The following is a 15336-nucleotide window of genomic DNA, read 5'->3' on the forward strand; positions in this document are numbered from 1 at the left end:
TTTGGCCTCGCTGGCTGGCTGGCCGGCAGGTGGGCCGACTGGAGGTCTCGGCGTCTCGCGGCCGCCTCCCCCGGACGCTCGCCTGGCTCCCGTCTCGCTCCGCCCCAGGCCCGACAGTCCGGGACGCCGTCCGACCCCCAGCCGAGGCCACCGACAGGCCGGGCGCCTCGGGCCTCCGTGGGTGCTTGGACTCTCCCGCAGCACCCCTGCCTTGCGCCGGGAGAAAGAAGGTCGTGGCGGCTCGCAGCGCCCCCACCCCCGGCACCCCGCTGGCTCCTTGGTGAGGTGGCTACTTGGCGGCGGGCCCGCGCTGGGGGCATGTGGGGGCGGCGGGCCGAGGCAGAGGGGGCCGGGTGTGGGGAGGGTGAGCCACCTGTCTCTCTCTGGAGTCGGGGGTCACTTGCTGGAGCCCCCGGTGCCTTCTCTCGGCCGTCGGCCCGGCAACCGCCAGCGATGGCGGCGCACGTGGGTGGTGGTCTTGGGACTTGGGCGGGGATGGGAGCAGAGCGCCGGCCCCCGCCGCCCCCGCCCGGGCAGGCGGGTGGTTGGAAAGCGGTTGTGGGCGTGTCCCGGTGGCCGGACCACCAGGCAGTGGAGGCCAGAGAGCAGGGAGATAGATGCAGGAGGCCAGTGGGGCTAACCCGCGGGCCGGGCAGGTGGGGAGGGGGCGGAGGCACCCGGGGGACAGACGGGGTGCCCTTGGAGGCCCCGGGTCAGTCCAACTGCACGACCGCTACCCCGAATCCTGGGGCAGAGGGGCAGGCGTGTTCCCCGACACAGCTTCCTCCACCCCAACGCCCCCGGCCCGGCCCCGGCCCCAGCCCCACGAGGCCGGCGCCCCAGCTGGATGCCGCTCGGAAGGCGTTCCCCTTGGCGCCTTAGCGCCACCTAGGCAGGAGAGCCTGCAGCCCTGTCTCCGACCGGGTTGCGGGTCTCCTGGCGCCGCTGCTCCTGCAGGTGAACCGCAGCGCCCGCCTCCTTCCTGCCAACGCTTGCACGCCGGCCCTCCAAGGCTTTGCTGGGTGTGTCCAGAGACCGTCTGTCTCCGTCGGAGGCGCAGAGGCCGGCCCGCGCCTCTGCGTGAGCCTTCCGCGGGCTCGCTGGCTTGGATTGGGCCACGGTCGGGCGGCGGTGGGAGAGGAGCGCCCCCGTCGTGGGCCTCCGGGTGCTTCCCGTCAGCACGGGCAGTTCCCTCAGCGCCCTCGCCTCTCCCTCTGGCCTGTATGGGTGGGGGTGGGGGTGCGGGGAGTCCGCGACGGTGGGGGAGATTAGCGGCGGGACCGAGGGTGTTCTCCCCGGCGCGTCGCCTCCCACGGGGGTCAGGGCACAGGCGCAAAGCGTCCCGGGAAAGAGGGGAGGGCCAGGAGCGGACCGAGCCGGGCAGTGGGAGAAGGAGTACCGGGTGTGTGTGCAGTGGAGTGTGAGGGCCCGGGACGTGTGGCGCCGGCGGGAACTGGCCGAGAGTGGGGGCTGGCCACTGAGGCAGGGTGTCTGCGGGGGCTCGGGTGCGGCAGGGCACCCTGCCCGGCGCCTCTCCTGCACCTGTGCACCTGTGCGGGAGGGCGAGCTGTGAGGTAGGGGACGGGACACCGCTGGGCGTGTGCCTGAGGAGGCCTGTGGGAGACCGGGACTGCCGGCCTTGAGTGTAGGACGTGGGTGTGGGGTCCAAGGGGTCGGTGGTAGATGGAGGGTTTGAGCCTGGTAGGCCTGAAGGAGCGGCACGTGGCACGGTGGGGTAGGGTGGCGGCTGGGGAGGTGGGTCCCGGTGCCAGAGGGCCTGGGAGACCCCGTGGTGGCGGTGGACCGGCGGCCGGGAGAGGTGCCGGGAGGCCGCTGGGCTGCGCTGGGCGGCGCTGGGCTGCGCTGGGCTGCCGCTGCAGGGTGGCCCGGGCAGACGAGTAGCGGGTGAGCGAGCGAGCGAGCGAGCGAGCGAGCGAGGTGCAGGGGGCGGGGGTGTCAAGCAGGCAGCTTGCGCGGCGCCCGGGCGAGGCAAAGAGAGAGAGAGAAAGGGAGGGAAGGGAGGGAACCGGTTTGTCCGGAAGCCTAAAGCCTGTTCCCACGGGGTGAGGAATTCCAACCGCCCCGGAGATGACCATTCCCCGTCATCGTCATGGGGACCACCAGCCACGTCTCAGGTGTCAGGTGTCGTCCTGGGCTTGAGATTCAGGGAGGCCAAAGGGGACAGACGCAACGCACGATCATCGACAATGAGACTGGGAAAGGAGGGCACGGGGAGGCGGGTGACAGGGTGGGGTCGTTCGGGCAAGAGGGCTGGGTGGGGGTGGAGGGGCCAGCGGCGCTGGTACTCGTGTTGCTGCTGCTGCCGCCGCTGCCTCCGCCGCCGCCGGTGATGGTGGGTGGCGAAACTTTGGCGCTGTTGGTGACGGCGTCCCCCGGGGCCCCGGTGGTAACGGTGGACTCGGTGAGCGATGGGGGTCGGGGGTTCCGGGAAGGCCTTCGGTGCCGCCGCCGGCGATGGCCCTTGCCCGTGCGCTGGCCTCGGTCCTGCTGCTGCTGCTATCCGCGGTGGTGGTGTGCTGGTGGTCCTGGGGCTTGGTGGCGACTCGGTGCTGGTGGGGTTGTGGTGAGGGAGGTGTGAGGACTTCAGGGCCGTGGGCCATGCTACCCGTGCCGGTGTGCTGATGGTGGCCTCGGTGGTGGCGGTGACCGCGGAGGACTTCAGCTGTTGGCGATCATGCCTACGCTGGCCTGCTGGCGGTGGGCACGGTCCCGCTGCTGCTGCTGCTGCTGCTGTGCTGCTGCTGGTACAAACTGCTTCTGGCATGGTGGTGGTAGTCCTGGTGCTGGTGCTGGTGCTGGTGCTGGTGCTGGTGGGGATGGTGGTCCTGGGGTTGGTGGTGGACCAAGTGCTGCGGGGGTCGTGGAGGCCGGGCGAGGGGGGGAGGTGACCTCCGTGCCCTTGGCCGTGATGCCCATGCTGGTGCGCCGCCGTTCGTGGACCCGACGTGCTGGTGACAGCCGTGGCGGTGGCGTGTCCCTCGAGGCTGGGTGTGCTGGCGCCGGTGCTGGCTAGGCTGCATGGACCTGGTGCTCGCGGTGACTTTAGCAGTGGGGAGTGGCCCGTGTTTGAAGGAGACCGCGGCCAGGTGGCCATAGAGAGCATCCCGGGGCTGCCAACGGGAGGATGTCGGGCCGTGAAACGGGGCTCCCTGGCGCGCTCCAAGGAGTGGCTGAGGGCCCCTCCAGAGGAGGGGTGGCAAGATGGTTGGTGGTCGGTCGACGTGCAAAGAGAGGAGGGTTTGGGGAGTGTGGGTAGAATGAGCCATTGAGGGAGGGAATGTGAAAAGCATGCAGGTGGGCTGTGCCCGGGCGGGCGCGGGCGGTGCTTGGAAGCATTGCTTGAAGTGACGTGGGTGAGCGAAGCGCCGTCCGGGTCAGGGTCATGGAGAGAAAAGGGCAAGGACAACGTGGGGCCGGGCAAGGGACCTGGGCCACGTCGGGCGGCAGGGGGCGGGCAGCCGGGTGGAGCGTGGCGGCCAGGGCTGGCGGCCACGGGCGAGAGACCAGAACAGACAAGTCGGCAGGGGGAAGCGGGGCGGGGCAGGAGGGCAGGGCCCCCGGCGTGAGCACAGCTGGTTCAGGCTCAGGCCCTGTGGCTTGAGCGCGTGCGCGAGGAAGCCGGGCGCGCGCGGCCAAAAGGGGGCGGCGCGCTGCATGGGCCGGGAATCGAACCCGGGCCTCCCGCGTGGCAGGCGAGAATTCTACCACTGAACCACCCATGCACCGGTGGCGGCGGCCACCAGACGGCTTCCCCAGCGGCGCTCGTCGTCGTCCCGGCACGGCCAGTGGTGAGCACCCGCTGCGCGGGGGCGGGCGGCGGGCCCGCGGTCTGCAAGACAGGCTCCGCGCCCGTGCAGATGCGCCGAGGGCTCGGGCTCGGGCTCGGGCTCGGGCTCGGGCCGGCCGCGGCGCCCACGGTCCCAGCGAGGCCCCGAGGCGGACTCGGCTCACCCTGCGCCCTCTCCCTGGGGCGGGGCCGCCGCCAGACACTGTCCTGCCGGGAGGAGCAGCCTGGCCAAGCCTGACCCGCGCCCGATTCCCAGGCAGCGCGGGGCGTCTGTGGCCGGCGCAGCTCAGCGCGGACCTTCCCTTCCCTCCCGGCGCCCCCCCGAAGGCCCATGGGCGGATGGCTCTCCGGCCCGTGCAGTGCGCGCCGGCGGGGGCCGGCTGGGGCCCGGAGCTCGGATTGTGTGCGCTCCCGGGGTGCCGCGGGGTGGGGGGGGGGGGGTGGGTGCGCGTGTGTGCGTGTCGGCGTCGGTGTCGTCGTCGGAGATGGGGGCCGCCGAGTAGCGCCCAAGCCAAGAGGCCAAAGAAAGGCGTGTGAGCTCTGCCCGCAGCTCTCCGTCGGGGCCGGCTGGGCTGCGGTGGGGGTGAGGCCGGCAGGTGCGCTTGGGCGGAGCGGCCGCCGGCTGGCTGGCTGGCGGCGGCGCGGTGAGGGAGCGCGCTGGCGTCCTGGAGCCCCGGCCCCGCAGCGGCTTCCGGCGCGGAGGGGGCCCGGGGAGGCAGGGCTGCCTTGCGCTCAGGGCTCCCCGGAGCCACCACGGCGGGGTGGACCCCACCCCGCCCCCCGGGCCAGGCCCAGCGAACGGGGCGGGGGTCCCGTCTCTGGCTGGCGCGCGGAGGGCTCGGCTGCCCGCCTGGCGGGCGTGTGGCCGTGGTGAGGCCTCCGGGTGGCCACGCCTCGTGGGCGCCCCGGGGACGGAGGGGGTGGAGACCACGGAATGAATGGGGGCCGGCGGAAAGGACAGGCCGTGGGGACCCCGCGCTCCCGGCGGGCGGGCGGGGGGAGGTGTAGGGCGGGGCTGGGAGAGCGAGGAGGCGAGCGAGGCGCGCCCCTCAGTGGGAGCGTGGCCCGGCCCGCGCGGGGCTGCCGGCATTTCGGCCCGCGGCTGGCCTGCAGGGGGCGGCGGCGGGAAGGAAGAGGGCAAACGGAGCCCCCGGAGAGCCGTGCCGCCGACTTGCCGAGTTGCCGTGGGATGAGGAGGAGGGAGAGGCGCGGGAGGTGGCGGGGGAGGGAGGGCGCGGGGGCGCCAAGCCTGTGGCCGGGAGGGCCGAGGCGCTGCAGCTGCGTGGGTCCCGGGCCACGTGTGCCAGGGCGCCGCCAGCCCGCAGCCCGCAGCCCGCAGCCCGCAGCCCGCAGCGGCGTGTAAGGCGGGACAGACAGGGCGTCGTCCAGGCCCGGGTGCGGAGAGCCCGCGTTGGGCGGGCCAAAAGGTGGGCGTGTCAGGAGTGGGATTCGAACCCACGCCTCCAGGGGAGACTGCGACCTGAACGCAGCGCCTTAGACCGCTCGGCCATCCTGACGGCGGGCCTGGGCGCGCCGCCGCTCGCCTGGCTGGGACCCGGCGCCGACCCCGGAGCTGGCTGGCGGCCGTGTGGGTGCGCGACGGACGGACGGACGGACGGACGGACGGGACTCGCGTCCCGGTCGACGAGGCCAACGGCCCGCCGACTGACTCTGCTGGCGCCGCCGCCCTCGCCGCGGTCCTCGCCGCCGCCCCCTCCCCCTTCCCGGGGCGCGCACCCTGCTGCCGGCGTCCGGCCCCCCGCCGCCCCCGCCGCCCCCGCCGCCGCGGCCCATCCCCGGCGCGGGGCCTCCGGCTCGCTCGCGCAGCCCTGCTTGCCGTGTCGGGCGTCTTCTCCCGCCGCCATCCCCGCGCGGCTGGGCGGGGGCGGCGGCGGGTCCGGGGGCGCGACGCTCCGAGTCGGGCCGGGGGACTGCTGTGCGCGCTGACGCGGCGGCCGGGGGGTCGGGCCGGGTGGGCCGTGGCCCGGGGCACGTGGCGGGCGCCTGGCAGGACGGGCGCGCGGGACGTCGAGGGCCCGGGTGGGCGTGGGCAGGCAGGCAGGCCGGCGGGCGGGCGGGCGGAGAGGGGTCGGGCGCCCGGGCGGCCGCCGCCGCCGTCCTCGTTAGTATAGTGGTGAGTATCCCCGCCTGTCACGCGGGAGACCGGGGTTCGATTCCCCGACGGGGAGGCGAGACACGCCCTCTTTTGGTCGCGGGCGCCGCCGCCGCGCTGCCCAAACGTACGCCGGCCCCCAGGGCCCTCCTTCTCCTCCTTCTCCTCCTTGTCCTCCTTCTCCTCCCTCGTGCCTCCGCCCGGCCCCGTGCGGCCAGAGGCGCGGGGCGACCGCGGGGGCCCGTCCTGCCCGCCGTCGACCCGACCCCCCGCACCCCCTGCCCTTCCTCGTCGGCCCTGGCGCCCTGGCGCCCTGGCGCGTGCGGGCTCGGCCCAGCCCAGCCGGGACCTCCTGACGGGAGGCTGGCCGCCACGGGCTCCTCGCTCACGCGACGGACAGCTGCCCGGCTGCCGGGCTGCCCGTGGAGGTGGCCGTGGGGGCCGGGCCGACTGTGCGGGCGGGGCGGGGCGGGGCGGGGCGGGGCGCGGGTGGCGGGAGGGAAGGGAAGGGAAGGGAAGCGCGCGCCGGGGGGGGGCAGGGGGCGGGGCTCCCCGGCGGGCAGCCGAGGGCCCGGGAGCCGCAGGGCGGCGAGAGCGCCCCCCAGAGGCGGGCGGCGGAGGCGGCGGGCGGTCGTGCCTGCGGAGCAGCCAGGGCTGCGTGGGGGTGGCGCGGGTGGGGCGCCGGGCGGCCGCTGGTGGCGCCCGCGACGGCGCAGAGCTGCGGCCGGCCGGCACGTCGGGGCAGGGCTGCGGCAGGCGGCGGAGGCGGTGGCGAGAGGGCGAGGAGGCGCTGGTGCGGAGCCTGGGCCGGCGTCCGGGGGCGGCCCGGGCTGTGCAGCGTTGGTGGTATAGTGGTGAGCATAGCTGCCTTCCAAGCAGTTGACCCGGGTTCGATTCCCGGCCAACGCAGCTGGCCAACGTTTTGCGCGGCTCCAGGGCCCCGGTGCTCAGGCCCGATGGGAGCCGGGAGCCGGGCGCGACGCTGAGTGCGTGTGTGTGTGTGTGTGTGTGAGAGAGAGAGGAGGAGAGAGAGAGAGAGGAGGAGGAGGAGGAGGCGCGCAGCGTTTTGACGGCGCGGCGGCGGGCGGGCGGTCCGGCCAGGTGGCTCGGCGGGGCCGGCGGGGCGGCTGCGCGTGGCCCGGCGGGGGCCCTGGAGGCCAAGCAGAGGCGAGTGGGGCGGTAGGGAGGGAGGCGCCGGGTCCAGGGCGCACGGGCCAGGCGCGCAGCCTGACGCTCCCTGGTGGTCTAGTGGTTAGGATTCGGCGCTCTCACCGCCGCGGCCCGGGTTTCGATTCCCGGTCAGGGAAGCCTTTCTTCTTCCTCTCGCAAGACCGCCGCCGCACACCCCTTTTAGCCCAAGCTCGCTCGTGCGTCTCCCTGGCCCCGAGCTGACCGAGGCTGCGCGTGCGCACGAGGCCACCCGCCTCGTCGAGCCCAAGGCTGGCTTGCCTGGCGGGCTCCGTCGGGCCGGCCCAAGCCTTTTGGCCTCGCTGGCTGGCTGGCCGGCAGGTGGGCCGACTGGAGGTCTCGGCCGTCTCGCGGCCGCCTCCCCCGGACGCTCGCCTGGCTCCCCGTCTCGCTCCGCCCCAGGCCCGACAGGTCCGGGACGCCGTCCGACCCCAGCCGAGGCCACCGACAGGCCGGGCGCCTCGGGCCTCCGTGGGTGCTTGGACTCTCCCGCAGCACCCCTGCCGCCGGGAGAAAGGTCGTGGCGGCTCGCAGCGCCCCCACCCCCGGCCCCCCCGCTGGCTCCTTGGTGAGGTGCTACTTGGCGGCGGCCGCGCTGGGGGCATTGTGGGGGGCGGCGGCCGAGGCAGAGAGGGGGCCGGGTGTGGGGGAGGGTGAGCCACCTGTCTCTCTCTGGAGTCGGGGGTCACTTGCTGGGAGCCCCCGGTGCCTTCTCTCGGCCGTCGGCCCGGCAACCGGCCACGCGATGGCGGCGCACGTGGGTGGGTGGTCTTGGGCTTGGGCGGGGATGGGAGCAGAGCGCCGGCCCCCGCCGCCCCCCCCGGGCAGGCGGTGGTTGGAAAGCGGTTGTGGGCGTGTCCCGGTGGCCGGACCACCAGGCAGTGGAGGCCAGAGAGCAGGGAGATAGATGCAGGAGGCCAGTGGGGCTAACCCGCGGGCCGGGCAGGTGGGAGGGGGCGGAGGCACCCGGGGGACAGACGGGGTGCCCTTGGAGGCCCCGGGTCAGTCCAACTGCACGACCGCTACCCCGTACCGAATGGGGCAGAGGGGCAGGCGTGTTCCCCGACACAGCTTCCTCCACCCCACGCCCCCGGCCCCCCCGGCCCCAGCCCCACGTGGCCGGCGCCCCAGCTGGATGCCGCTCGGAAGGCGTTCCCCTTGGCGCCTTAGCGCCCACCTAGGCAGGAGAGCCTGCAGCCCTGTCTCCGCCGGGTGCGGGTCTCCTGGCGCCGCTGCTCCTGCAGGTGAACCGCAGCGCCCGGCCTCCTTCCTGCCAACGCTTGCACGCCGGCCCTCCAAGGCTTTGCTGTGTGTCCAGAGACCGTCTGTCTCCGTCGGAGGCGCAGAGGCCGGCCCGCGCTCTGCGTGAGCCTTCCGCGGCTCGCTGGCTGGATTGGGCCACGGTCGGGCGGCGGTGGAGAGGAGCGCCCGTGGGCCTCCGGGTGCTTCCCGTCAGCACGGGCAGTTCCCTCAGCGCCCTCGCCTCTCCCTCTGGCTGTATGGGTGGGGGTGGGGGTGCGGGGAGTCCGCGACGGTGGGGGATAGCGCGGGACGAGGGTGTTCTCCCCGCGCGTCGCCTCCCACGGGGGTCAGGGCACAGGCGCAAAGCGTCCCGGAAAGAGGGGAGGGCCAGGAGCGGACCGAGCCGGGCAGTGGGAGAAGGAGTACCGGGTGTGTGCGTGGAGTGAGGGCCCGGGACGTGTGGCGCCGGCGGGCACTGGCCGAGAGTGGGGCTGGCCACTGAGGCAGGGTGTCTGCGGGGGCTCGGGTGCGGCAGGGCACCCTGCCCGGCGCCTCTCCTGCACCTGTGCACCTGTGCGGGCGGGCGAGCTGTGAGGTAGGGGACGGGACACGCTGGGCGTGTGCCTGAGGAGCCTGTGGGAGACCGGGACTGCCGGCCTTGAGTGTAGGACGTGGGTGTGGGGTCCAAGGGGTCGGTGGTAGATGGAGGGTTTGAGCCTGGAGGCTGGAAGGAGCGGCACGTGGCACGTGGGGGTGGGTGGCGGTGGGGAGTGGGTCCCGGTGCCAGAGGGCTGGGAGACCCCGTGGTGGCGGTGGACGGCGGCGGGAGAGGTGCCGGGAGGCCGCTGGGCTGCGCTGGGCTGCGCTGGGCTGCGCTGGGCTGCGCTGCAGGGTGGCCGGGCAGACGAGAGCGGGTGAGCGAGCGAGCGAGCGAGCGAGCGAGGTGCAGGGGGCGGGGGTGGCAAGCAGGCAGCTGCGCGGCGGCCGGGCGAGGCAAAGAGAGAGAGAGGGAGGGAGGGAGGGACCGGGTGTCGGAGCTGTTCCCACGGGGTGAGGAATTCCACCGCCCCGGAGATGACCATTCCCCGTCATCGTCATGGGGACCACCAGCCACGTCTCAGGTGTCAGGTGTCGTCCTGGGCTTGAGATTCAGGGAGGCCAAAGGGACAGACGCAACGCACGATCATCGACAAATGAGGACTGGGAAAGGAGGGCACGGGGAGGCGGGTGACAGGGGTGGGGTCGTTCGGGCAAGAGGGGCTGGTGGGGGTGGAGGGGCCAGCGGCGCTGGTACTCGTGTTGCTGCTGCTGCCGCCGCTGCCTCCGCCGCCGCCGGTGATGGTGGTGGCGAACTTTGGCGCTGTTGGTGACGGCGTCCCCCGGGGCCCCGGTGTAACGGTGGACTCGGTGAGCGATGGGGGTCGGGGGTCCGGGAAGGCCTTCGGTGCCGCCGCCGGCGATGCCCTTGCCCGTGCGCTGGCCTCGGTCCTGCTGCTGCTGCTATCGCGGTGGTGGTGTGCTGGTGGTCCTGGGGCTTGGTGGCGACTCGGTGCTGGTGGGGTGGTGGTGAGGGAGGGTGGAGGACTTCAGGGCCGTGGGCCATGCTACCCGTGCCGGTGTGCTGATGGTGGCCTCGGTGGTGGCGGTGACCGCGGAGGACTTCAGTCTGTTGGCGATCATGCCTACGCTGGCCTGCTGGCGGTGGGCACGTCCCGCTGCTGCTGCTGCTGCTGCTGCTGCTGCTGCTGGTACAACTGCTTCTGGCATGGTGGTGGTAGTCCTGGTGCTGGTGCTGGTGCTGGTGCTGGTGTGGGGATGGTGGTCCTGGGGGTTGGTGGTGGACCAAGTGCTGCGGGGGTCGTGGAGGCCGGGCGAGGGGGGGAGGTGACCTCCGTGCCCTTGGCCGTGATGCCCATGCTGGTGCGCCGCCGTTCGTGGACCCGACGTGCTGGTGACAGCCGTGGCGGTGGCGCTGTCCCTCGAGGCTGGGTGTGCTGGCGCCGGTGCTGGCTAGGCTGCATGGACCTGGTGCTCGCGGTGACTTTAGCAGTGGGGAGTGGCCCGTGTTTGAAGGAGACCGCGGCCAGGTGGCCATAGAGAGCATCCCGGGGCTGCCAACGGGAGGATGTCGGGCCGTGAAACGGGGCTCCCTGGCGCGCTCCAAGGAGTGGCTGAGGGCCCCTCCAGAGGAGGGGTGGCAAGATGGTTGGTGGTCGGTCGACGTGCAAAGAGAGGAGGGTTTGGGGAGTGTGGGTAGAATGAGCCATTGAGGGAGGGAATGTGAAAAGCATGCAGGTGGGCTGTGCCCGGGCGGGCGCGGGCGGTGCTTGGAAGCATTGCTTGAAGTGACGTGGGTGAGCGAAGCGCCGTCCGGGTCAGGGTCATGGAGAGAAAAAGGGCAAGGACAACGTGGGGCCGGGCAAGGGACCTGGGCCACGTCGGGCGGCAGGGGGCGGGCAGCCGGGTGGAGCGTGGCGGCCAGGGCTGGCGGCCACGGGCGAGAGACCAGAACAGACAAGTCGGCAGGGGGAAGCGGGGCGGGGCAGGAGGGCAGGGCCCCCGGCGTGAGCACAGCTGGTTCAGGCTCAGGCCCTGTGGCTTGAGCGCGTGCGCGAGGAAGCCGGGCGCGCGCGGCCAAAAGGGGGCGGCGCGCTGCATGGGCCGGGAATCGAACCCGGGCCTCCCGCGTGGCAGGCGAGAATTCTACCACTGAACCACCCATGCACCGGTGGCGGCGGCCACCAGACGGCTTCCCCAGCGGCGCTCGTCGTCGTCCCGGCACGGCCAGTGGTGAGCACCCGCTGCGCGGGGGCGGGCGGCGGGCCCGCGGTCTGCAAGACAGGCTCCGCGCCCGTGCAGATGCGCCGAGGGCTCGGGCTCGGGCTCGGGCTCGGGCTCGGGCCGGCGCGCGGCGCCCACGGTCCCAGCGAGGCCCCGAGGCGGACTCGGCTCACCCTGCGCCCTCTCCCTGGGGCGGGGCCGCCAGACACTGTCCTGCCGGGAGGAGCAGCCTGGCCAAGCCTGACCCGCGCCCGATTCCCAGGCAGCGCGGGGCGTCTGTGGCCGGCGCAGCTCAGCGCGGACCTTCCCTTCCCTCCCGGCGCCCCCCCGAAGGCCCATGGGCGGATGGCTCTCCGGCCCGTGCAGTGCGCGCCGGCGGGGGCCGGCTGGGGCCCGGAGCTCGGATTGTGTGCGCTCCCGGGGTGCCGCGGGGGGGGGGGGGGGGTGGTGCGCGTGTGTGCGTGTCGGCGTCGGTGTCGTCGTCGGAGATGGGGGCCGCCGAGTAGCGCCCAAGCCAAGAGGCCAAAGAAAGGCGTGTGAGCTCTGCCCGCAGCTCTCCGTCGGGGCCGGCTGGGCTGCGGTGGGGGTGAGGCCGGCAGGTGCGCTTGGGCGGAGCGGCCGCCGGCTGGCTGGCGGGCGGCGCGGTGAGGGAGCGCGCTGGCGTCCTGGAGCCCCGGCCCCGCAGCGGCTTCCGGCGCGGAGGGGGCCCGGGGAGGCAGGGCTGCCTTGCGCTCAGGGCTCCCCGGAGCCACCACGGCGGGGTGGACCCCACCCCGCCCCCCCGGGCCAGGCCCAGCGAACGGGGCGGGGGTCCCGTCTCTGGCTGGCGCGCGGAGGGCTCGGCTGCCCGCCTGGCGGGCGTGTGGCCGTGGTGAGGCCTCCGGGTGGCCACGCCTCGTGGGCGCCCCGGGGACGGAGGGGGTGGAGACCACGGAATGAATGGGGGCCGGCGGAAAGGACAGGCCGTGGGGACCCCGCGCTCCCGGCGGGCGGGGGGGGGGGGTGTAGGGCGGGGCTGGGAGAGCGAGGAGGCGAGCGAGGCGCGCCCCTCAGTGGGAGCGTGGCCCGGCCCGCGCGGGGCTGCCGGCATTTCGGCCCCGGCTGGCCTGCAGGGGCGGCGGCGGGAAGGAAGAGGGCAAACGGAGCCCCCGGAGAGCCGTGCCGCCGACTTGCCGAGTTGCCGAGGCCCGCGGCCGCCGTGGGATGAGGAGGAGGGAGAGGCGCGGGAGGTGGCGGGGGGGGAGGGCGCGGGGCGCCAAGCCTGTGGCCGGGAGGGCCGAGGCGCTGCAGCTGCGTGGGTCCCGGGCCACGTGTGCCAGGGCGCCGCCAGCCCGCAGCCCGCAGCCCGCAGCCCGCAGCCCGCAGCGGCGTGTAAGGCGGGACAGACAGGGCGTCGTCCAGGCCCGGGTGCGGAGAGCCCGCGTTGGGCGGGCCAAAAGGTGGGCGTGTCAGGAGTGGGATTCGAACCCACGCCTCCAGGGGAGACTGCGACCTGAACGCAGCGCCTTAGACCGCTCGGCCATCCTGACGGCGGGCCTGGGCGCGCCGCCGCTCGCCTGGCTGGGACCCGGCGCCGACCCCGGAGCTGGCTGGCGGCCGTGTGGGTGCGCGACGGACGGACGGACGGACGGACGGACGGGACTCGCGTCCCGGTCGACGAGGCCAACGGCCCGCCGACTGACTCTGCTGGCGCCGCCGCCCTCGCCGCGGTCCTCGCCGCCGCCCCCTCCCCCTTCCCGGGGCGCGCACCCTGCTGCCGGCGTCCGGCCCCCCGCCCCCCGCCGCCCCCGCCGCCCGCCGCGGCCCATCCCCGGCGCGGGGCCTCCGGCTCGCTCGCGCAGCCCTGCTTGCCGTGTCGGGCGTCTTCTCCCGCCGCCATCCCCGCGCGGCTGGGCGGGGCGGGGCGGCGGCGGGTCCGGGGGCGCGACGCTCCGAGTCGGGCCGGGGGACTGCTGTGCGCGCTGACGCGGCGGCCGGGGGGTCGGGCCGGGTGGGCCGTGGCCCGGGGCACGTGGCGGGCGCCTGGCAGGACGGGCGCGCGGGACGTCGAGGGCCCGGGTGGGCGTGGGCAGGCAGGCAGGCCGGCGGGCGGGCGGGGCGGGCGGAGAGGGGTCGGGCGCCCGGGGGCCGCCGCCGCCGTCCTCGTTAGTATAGTGGTGAGTATCCCCGCCTGTCACGGCGGGAGACGGGGTTCGATTTCCCCGACGGGGAGGCGAGACACGCCCTCTTTGGTCGCGGGCGCCGCCGCCGCGCTGCCCAAACGTACGCCGGCCCCCAGGGCCCTCCTTTCCTCCTTCTCCTCCTTCTCCTTGTCCTCTTCTCCTCCCTCGTGCCTCCGCCCGGCCCCGTGCGGCCAGAGGCGCGGGGCGACCGCGGGGGCCCGTCCTGCCCGCCGTCGACCCGACCCCCCGCACCCCCTGCCCTTCCTCGTCGGCCCTGGCGCCCTGGCGCCCTGGCGCGTGCGGGCTCGGCCCAGCCCAGCCGGGACCTCCTGACGGGAGGCTGGCCGCCACGGGCTCCTCGCTCACGCGACGGACAGCTGCCCGGCTGCCGGGCTGCCCGTGGAGGTGGCCGTGGGGGCCGGGCCGACTGTGCGGGCGGGGCGGGGCGGGGCGGGGCGGGGCGGGCGCGGTGGCGGGAGGGAAGGGAAGGGAAGGGAAGCGCGCGCCGGGGGCAGGGGGCAAGGGGCGGGGCTCCCCGGCGGGCAGCCGAGGGCCCGGGAGCCGCAGGGCGGCGAGAGCGCCCCCCAGAGGCGGGCGGCGGAGGCGGCGGGCGGTCGTGCCTGCGGAGCAGCCAGGGCTGCGTGGGGGTGGCGCGGGTGGGGCGCCGGGCGGCCGCTGGTGGCGCCCGCGACGGCGCAGAGCTGCGGCCGGCCGGCACGTCGGGGCAGGGCTGCGGCAGGCGGCGGAGGCGGTGGCGAGAGGGCGAGGAGGCGCTGGTGCGGAGCCTGGGCCGGCGTCCGGGGGCGGCCCGGGCTGTGCAGCGTTGGTGGTATAGTGGTGAGCATAGCTGCCTTCCAAGCAGTTGACCCGGGTTCGATTCCCGGCCAACGCAGCTGGCCAACGTTTTGCGCGGCTCCAGGGCCCCGGTGCTCAGGCCCGATGGGAGCCGGGAGCCGGGCGCGACGCTGAGTGCGTGTGTGTGTGTGTGTGAGAAGAGAGAGAGAGAGAGAGAGAGGAGGAGGAGGAGAGGCGCGCAGCGTTTTGACGGCGCGGCGGGCGGGCGGTCCGGCCAGGTGGCTCGGCGGGGCCGGCGGGCGGCTGCGCGTGGCCCGGCGGGGGCCCTGGAGGCCAAGCAGAGGCGAGTGGGCGGTAGGGAGGGAGGCGCCGGGTCCAGGGCGCACGGGCCAGGCGCGCAGCCTGACGCTCCCTGGTGGTCTAGTGGTTAGGATTCGGCGCTCTCACCGCCGCGGCCCGGGTTCGATTCCCGGTCAGGGAAGCCTTTCTTCTTCCTCTCGCAAGACCGCCGCCGCACACCCCTTTTAGCCAAGCTCGCTCGTGCGTCTCCCTGGCCCCGAGCTGACCGAGGCTGCGCGTGCGCACGAGGCCACCCGCCCCGTCGAGCCCAAGGCTGGCTTGCCTGGCGGGCTCCGTCGGGCCGGCCCAAGCCTTTTGGCCTCGCTGGCTGGCTGGCCGGCAGGTGGGCCGACTGGAGGTCTCGGCGTCTCGCGGCCGCCTCCCCCGGACGCTCGCCTGGCTCCCCGTCTCGCTCCGCCCCAGGCCCGACAGTCCGGGACGCCGTCCGACCCCAGCCGAGGCCACCGACAGGGGGCGCCTCGGGCCTCCGTGGGTGCTTGGACTCTCCCGCAGCACCCCTGCCGCCGGGAGAAAGGTCGTGGCGGCTCGCAGCGCCCCCACCCCCGGCCCCCCGCTGGCTCCTTGGTGAGGTGCTACTTGGCGGCGGCCGCGCTGGGGGCATGTGGGGGCGGCGGGCCGAGGCAGAGGGGGCCGGGTGTGGGGAGGGTGAGCCACCTGTCTCTCTCTGAGTCGGGGGTCACTTGCTGGAGCCCCCGGTGCCTTCTCTCGGCCGTCGGCCCGGCAACCGCCAGCGATGGCGGCGCACGTGGGTGGTGGTGGCTGGGCGGGAGGGGATGGGAGCAGAGCGCCGGCCCCCGCCGCCCCCGCCCGGGCAGGCGGTGGTTGGAAAGCGGTTGTGGGCGTGTCCCGGTGGCCGGACCACCAGGCAGTGGAGGCCAGAGAGCAGG

At 75.0% G+C, this 15336-nt stretch overlaps 1 protein-coding gene and 9 non-coding genes across 10 annotated transcripts; 5 read left to right on the forward strand and 5 right to left on the reverse strand.

Annotated features, from left to right (window-relative positions):
* Nucleotides 1-3672: 3672 nt before the first annotated feature.
* Nucleotides 3673-3743, reverse strand: TRNAG-GCC. Its single transcript has one exon. It is a non-coding gene; the product is annotated as a tRNA-Gly (tRNA).
* A 351-nt stretch (nucleotides 3744-4094) lies between these two features.
* LOC119877946 (basic proline-rich protein-like) lies at nucleotides 4095-6783 on the reverse strand. The gene is made up of 4 exons (XM_038586452.1): nucleotides 6483-6783; nucleotides 5646-6337; nucleotides 5107-5281; nucleotides 4095-4915 (listed from the first exon to the last, which is right to left on the reverse strand). Exons 1-4 carry the CDS (start codon nucleotides 6781-6783, stop codon nucleotides 4095-4097), a joined length of 1989 nt encoding a protein of 662 aa, XP_038442380.1.
* On the reverse strand, nucleotides 5243-5325 carry TRNAL-CAG. The gene has a single exon. It is a non-coding gene; the product is annotated as a tRNA-Leu (tRNA).
* Nucleotides 5926-5997, forward strand: TRNAD-GUC. Its single transcript has one exon. It is a non-coding gene; the product is annotated as a tRNA-Asp (tRNA).
* Nucleotides 6759-6830, forward strand: TRNAG-UCC. Its single transcript has one exon. It is a non-coding gene; the product is annotated as a tRNA-Gly (tRNA).
* Nucleotides 6831-7155: 325 nt separating this feature from the next.
* Nucleotides 7156-7228, forward strand: TRNAE-CUC. Its single transcript has one exon. It is a non-coding gene; the product is annotated as a tRNA-Glu (tRNA).
* A 3776-nt stretch (nucleotides 7229-11004) lies between these two features.
* TRNAG-GCC lies at nucleotides 11005-11075 on the reverse strand. Its single transcript has one exon. It is a non-coding gene; the product is annotated as a tRNA-Gly (tRNA).
* Nucleotides 11076-12578: 1503 nt separating this feature from the next.
* Nucleotides 12579-12661, reverse strand: TRNAL-CAG. Its single transcript has one exon. It is a non-coding gene; the product is annotated as a tRNA-Leu (tRNA).
* Nucleotides 12662-14114: 1453 nt separating this feature from the next.
* TRNAG-UCC lies at nucleotides 14115-14186 on the forward strand. Its single transcript has one exon. It is a non-coding gene; the product is annotated as a tRNA-Gly (tRNA).
* Nucleotides 14187-14498: 312 nt separating this feature from the next.
* TRNAE-CUC lies at nucleotides 14499-14570 on the forward strand. The gene has a single exon. It is a non-coding gene; the product is annotated as a tRNA-Glu (tRNA).
* The last annotated feature ends 766 nt before the right edge of the window (nucleotides 14571-15336 follow it).

This window comes from Canis lupus, chromosome 38, assembly GCF_011100685.1.
Source record: "Canis lupus familiaris isolate Mischka breed German Shepherd chromosome 38, alternate assembly UU_Cfam_GSD_1.0, whole genome shotgun sequence".
In the NCBI taxonomy this organism is placed as follows: domain Eukaryota; kingdom Metazoa; phylum Chordata; class Mammalia; order Carnivora; family Canidae; genus Canis; species Canis lupus.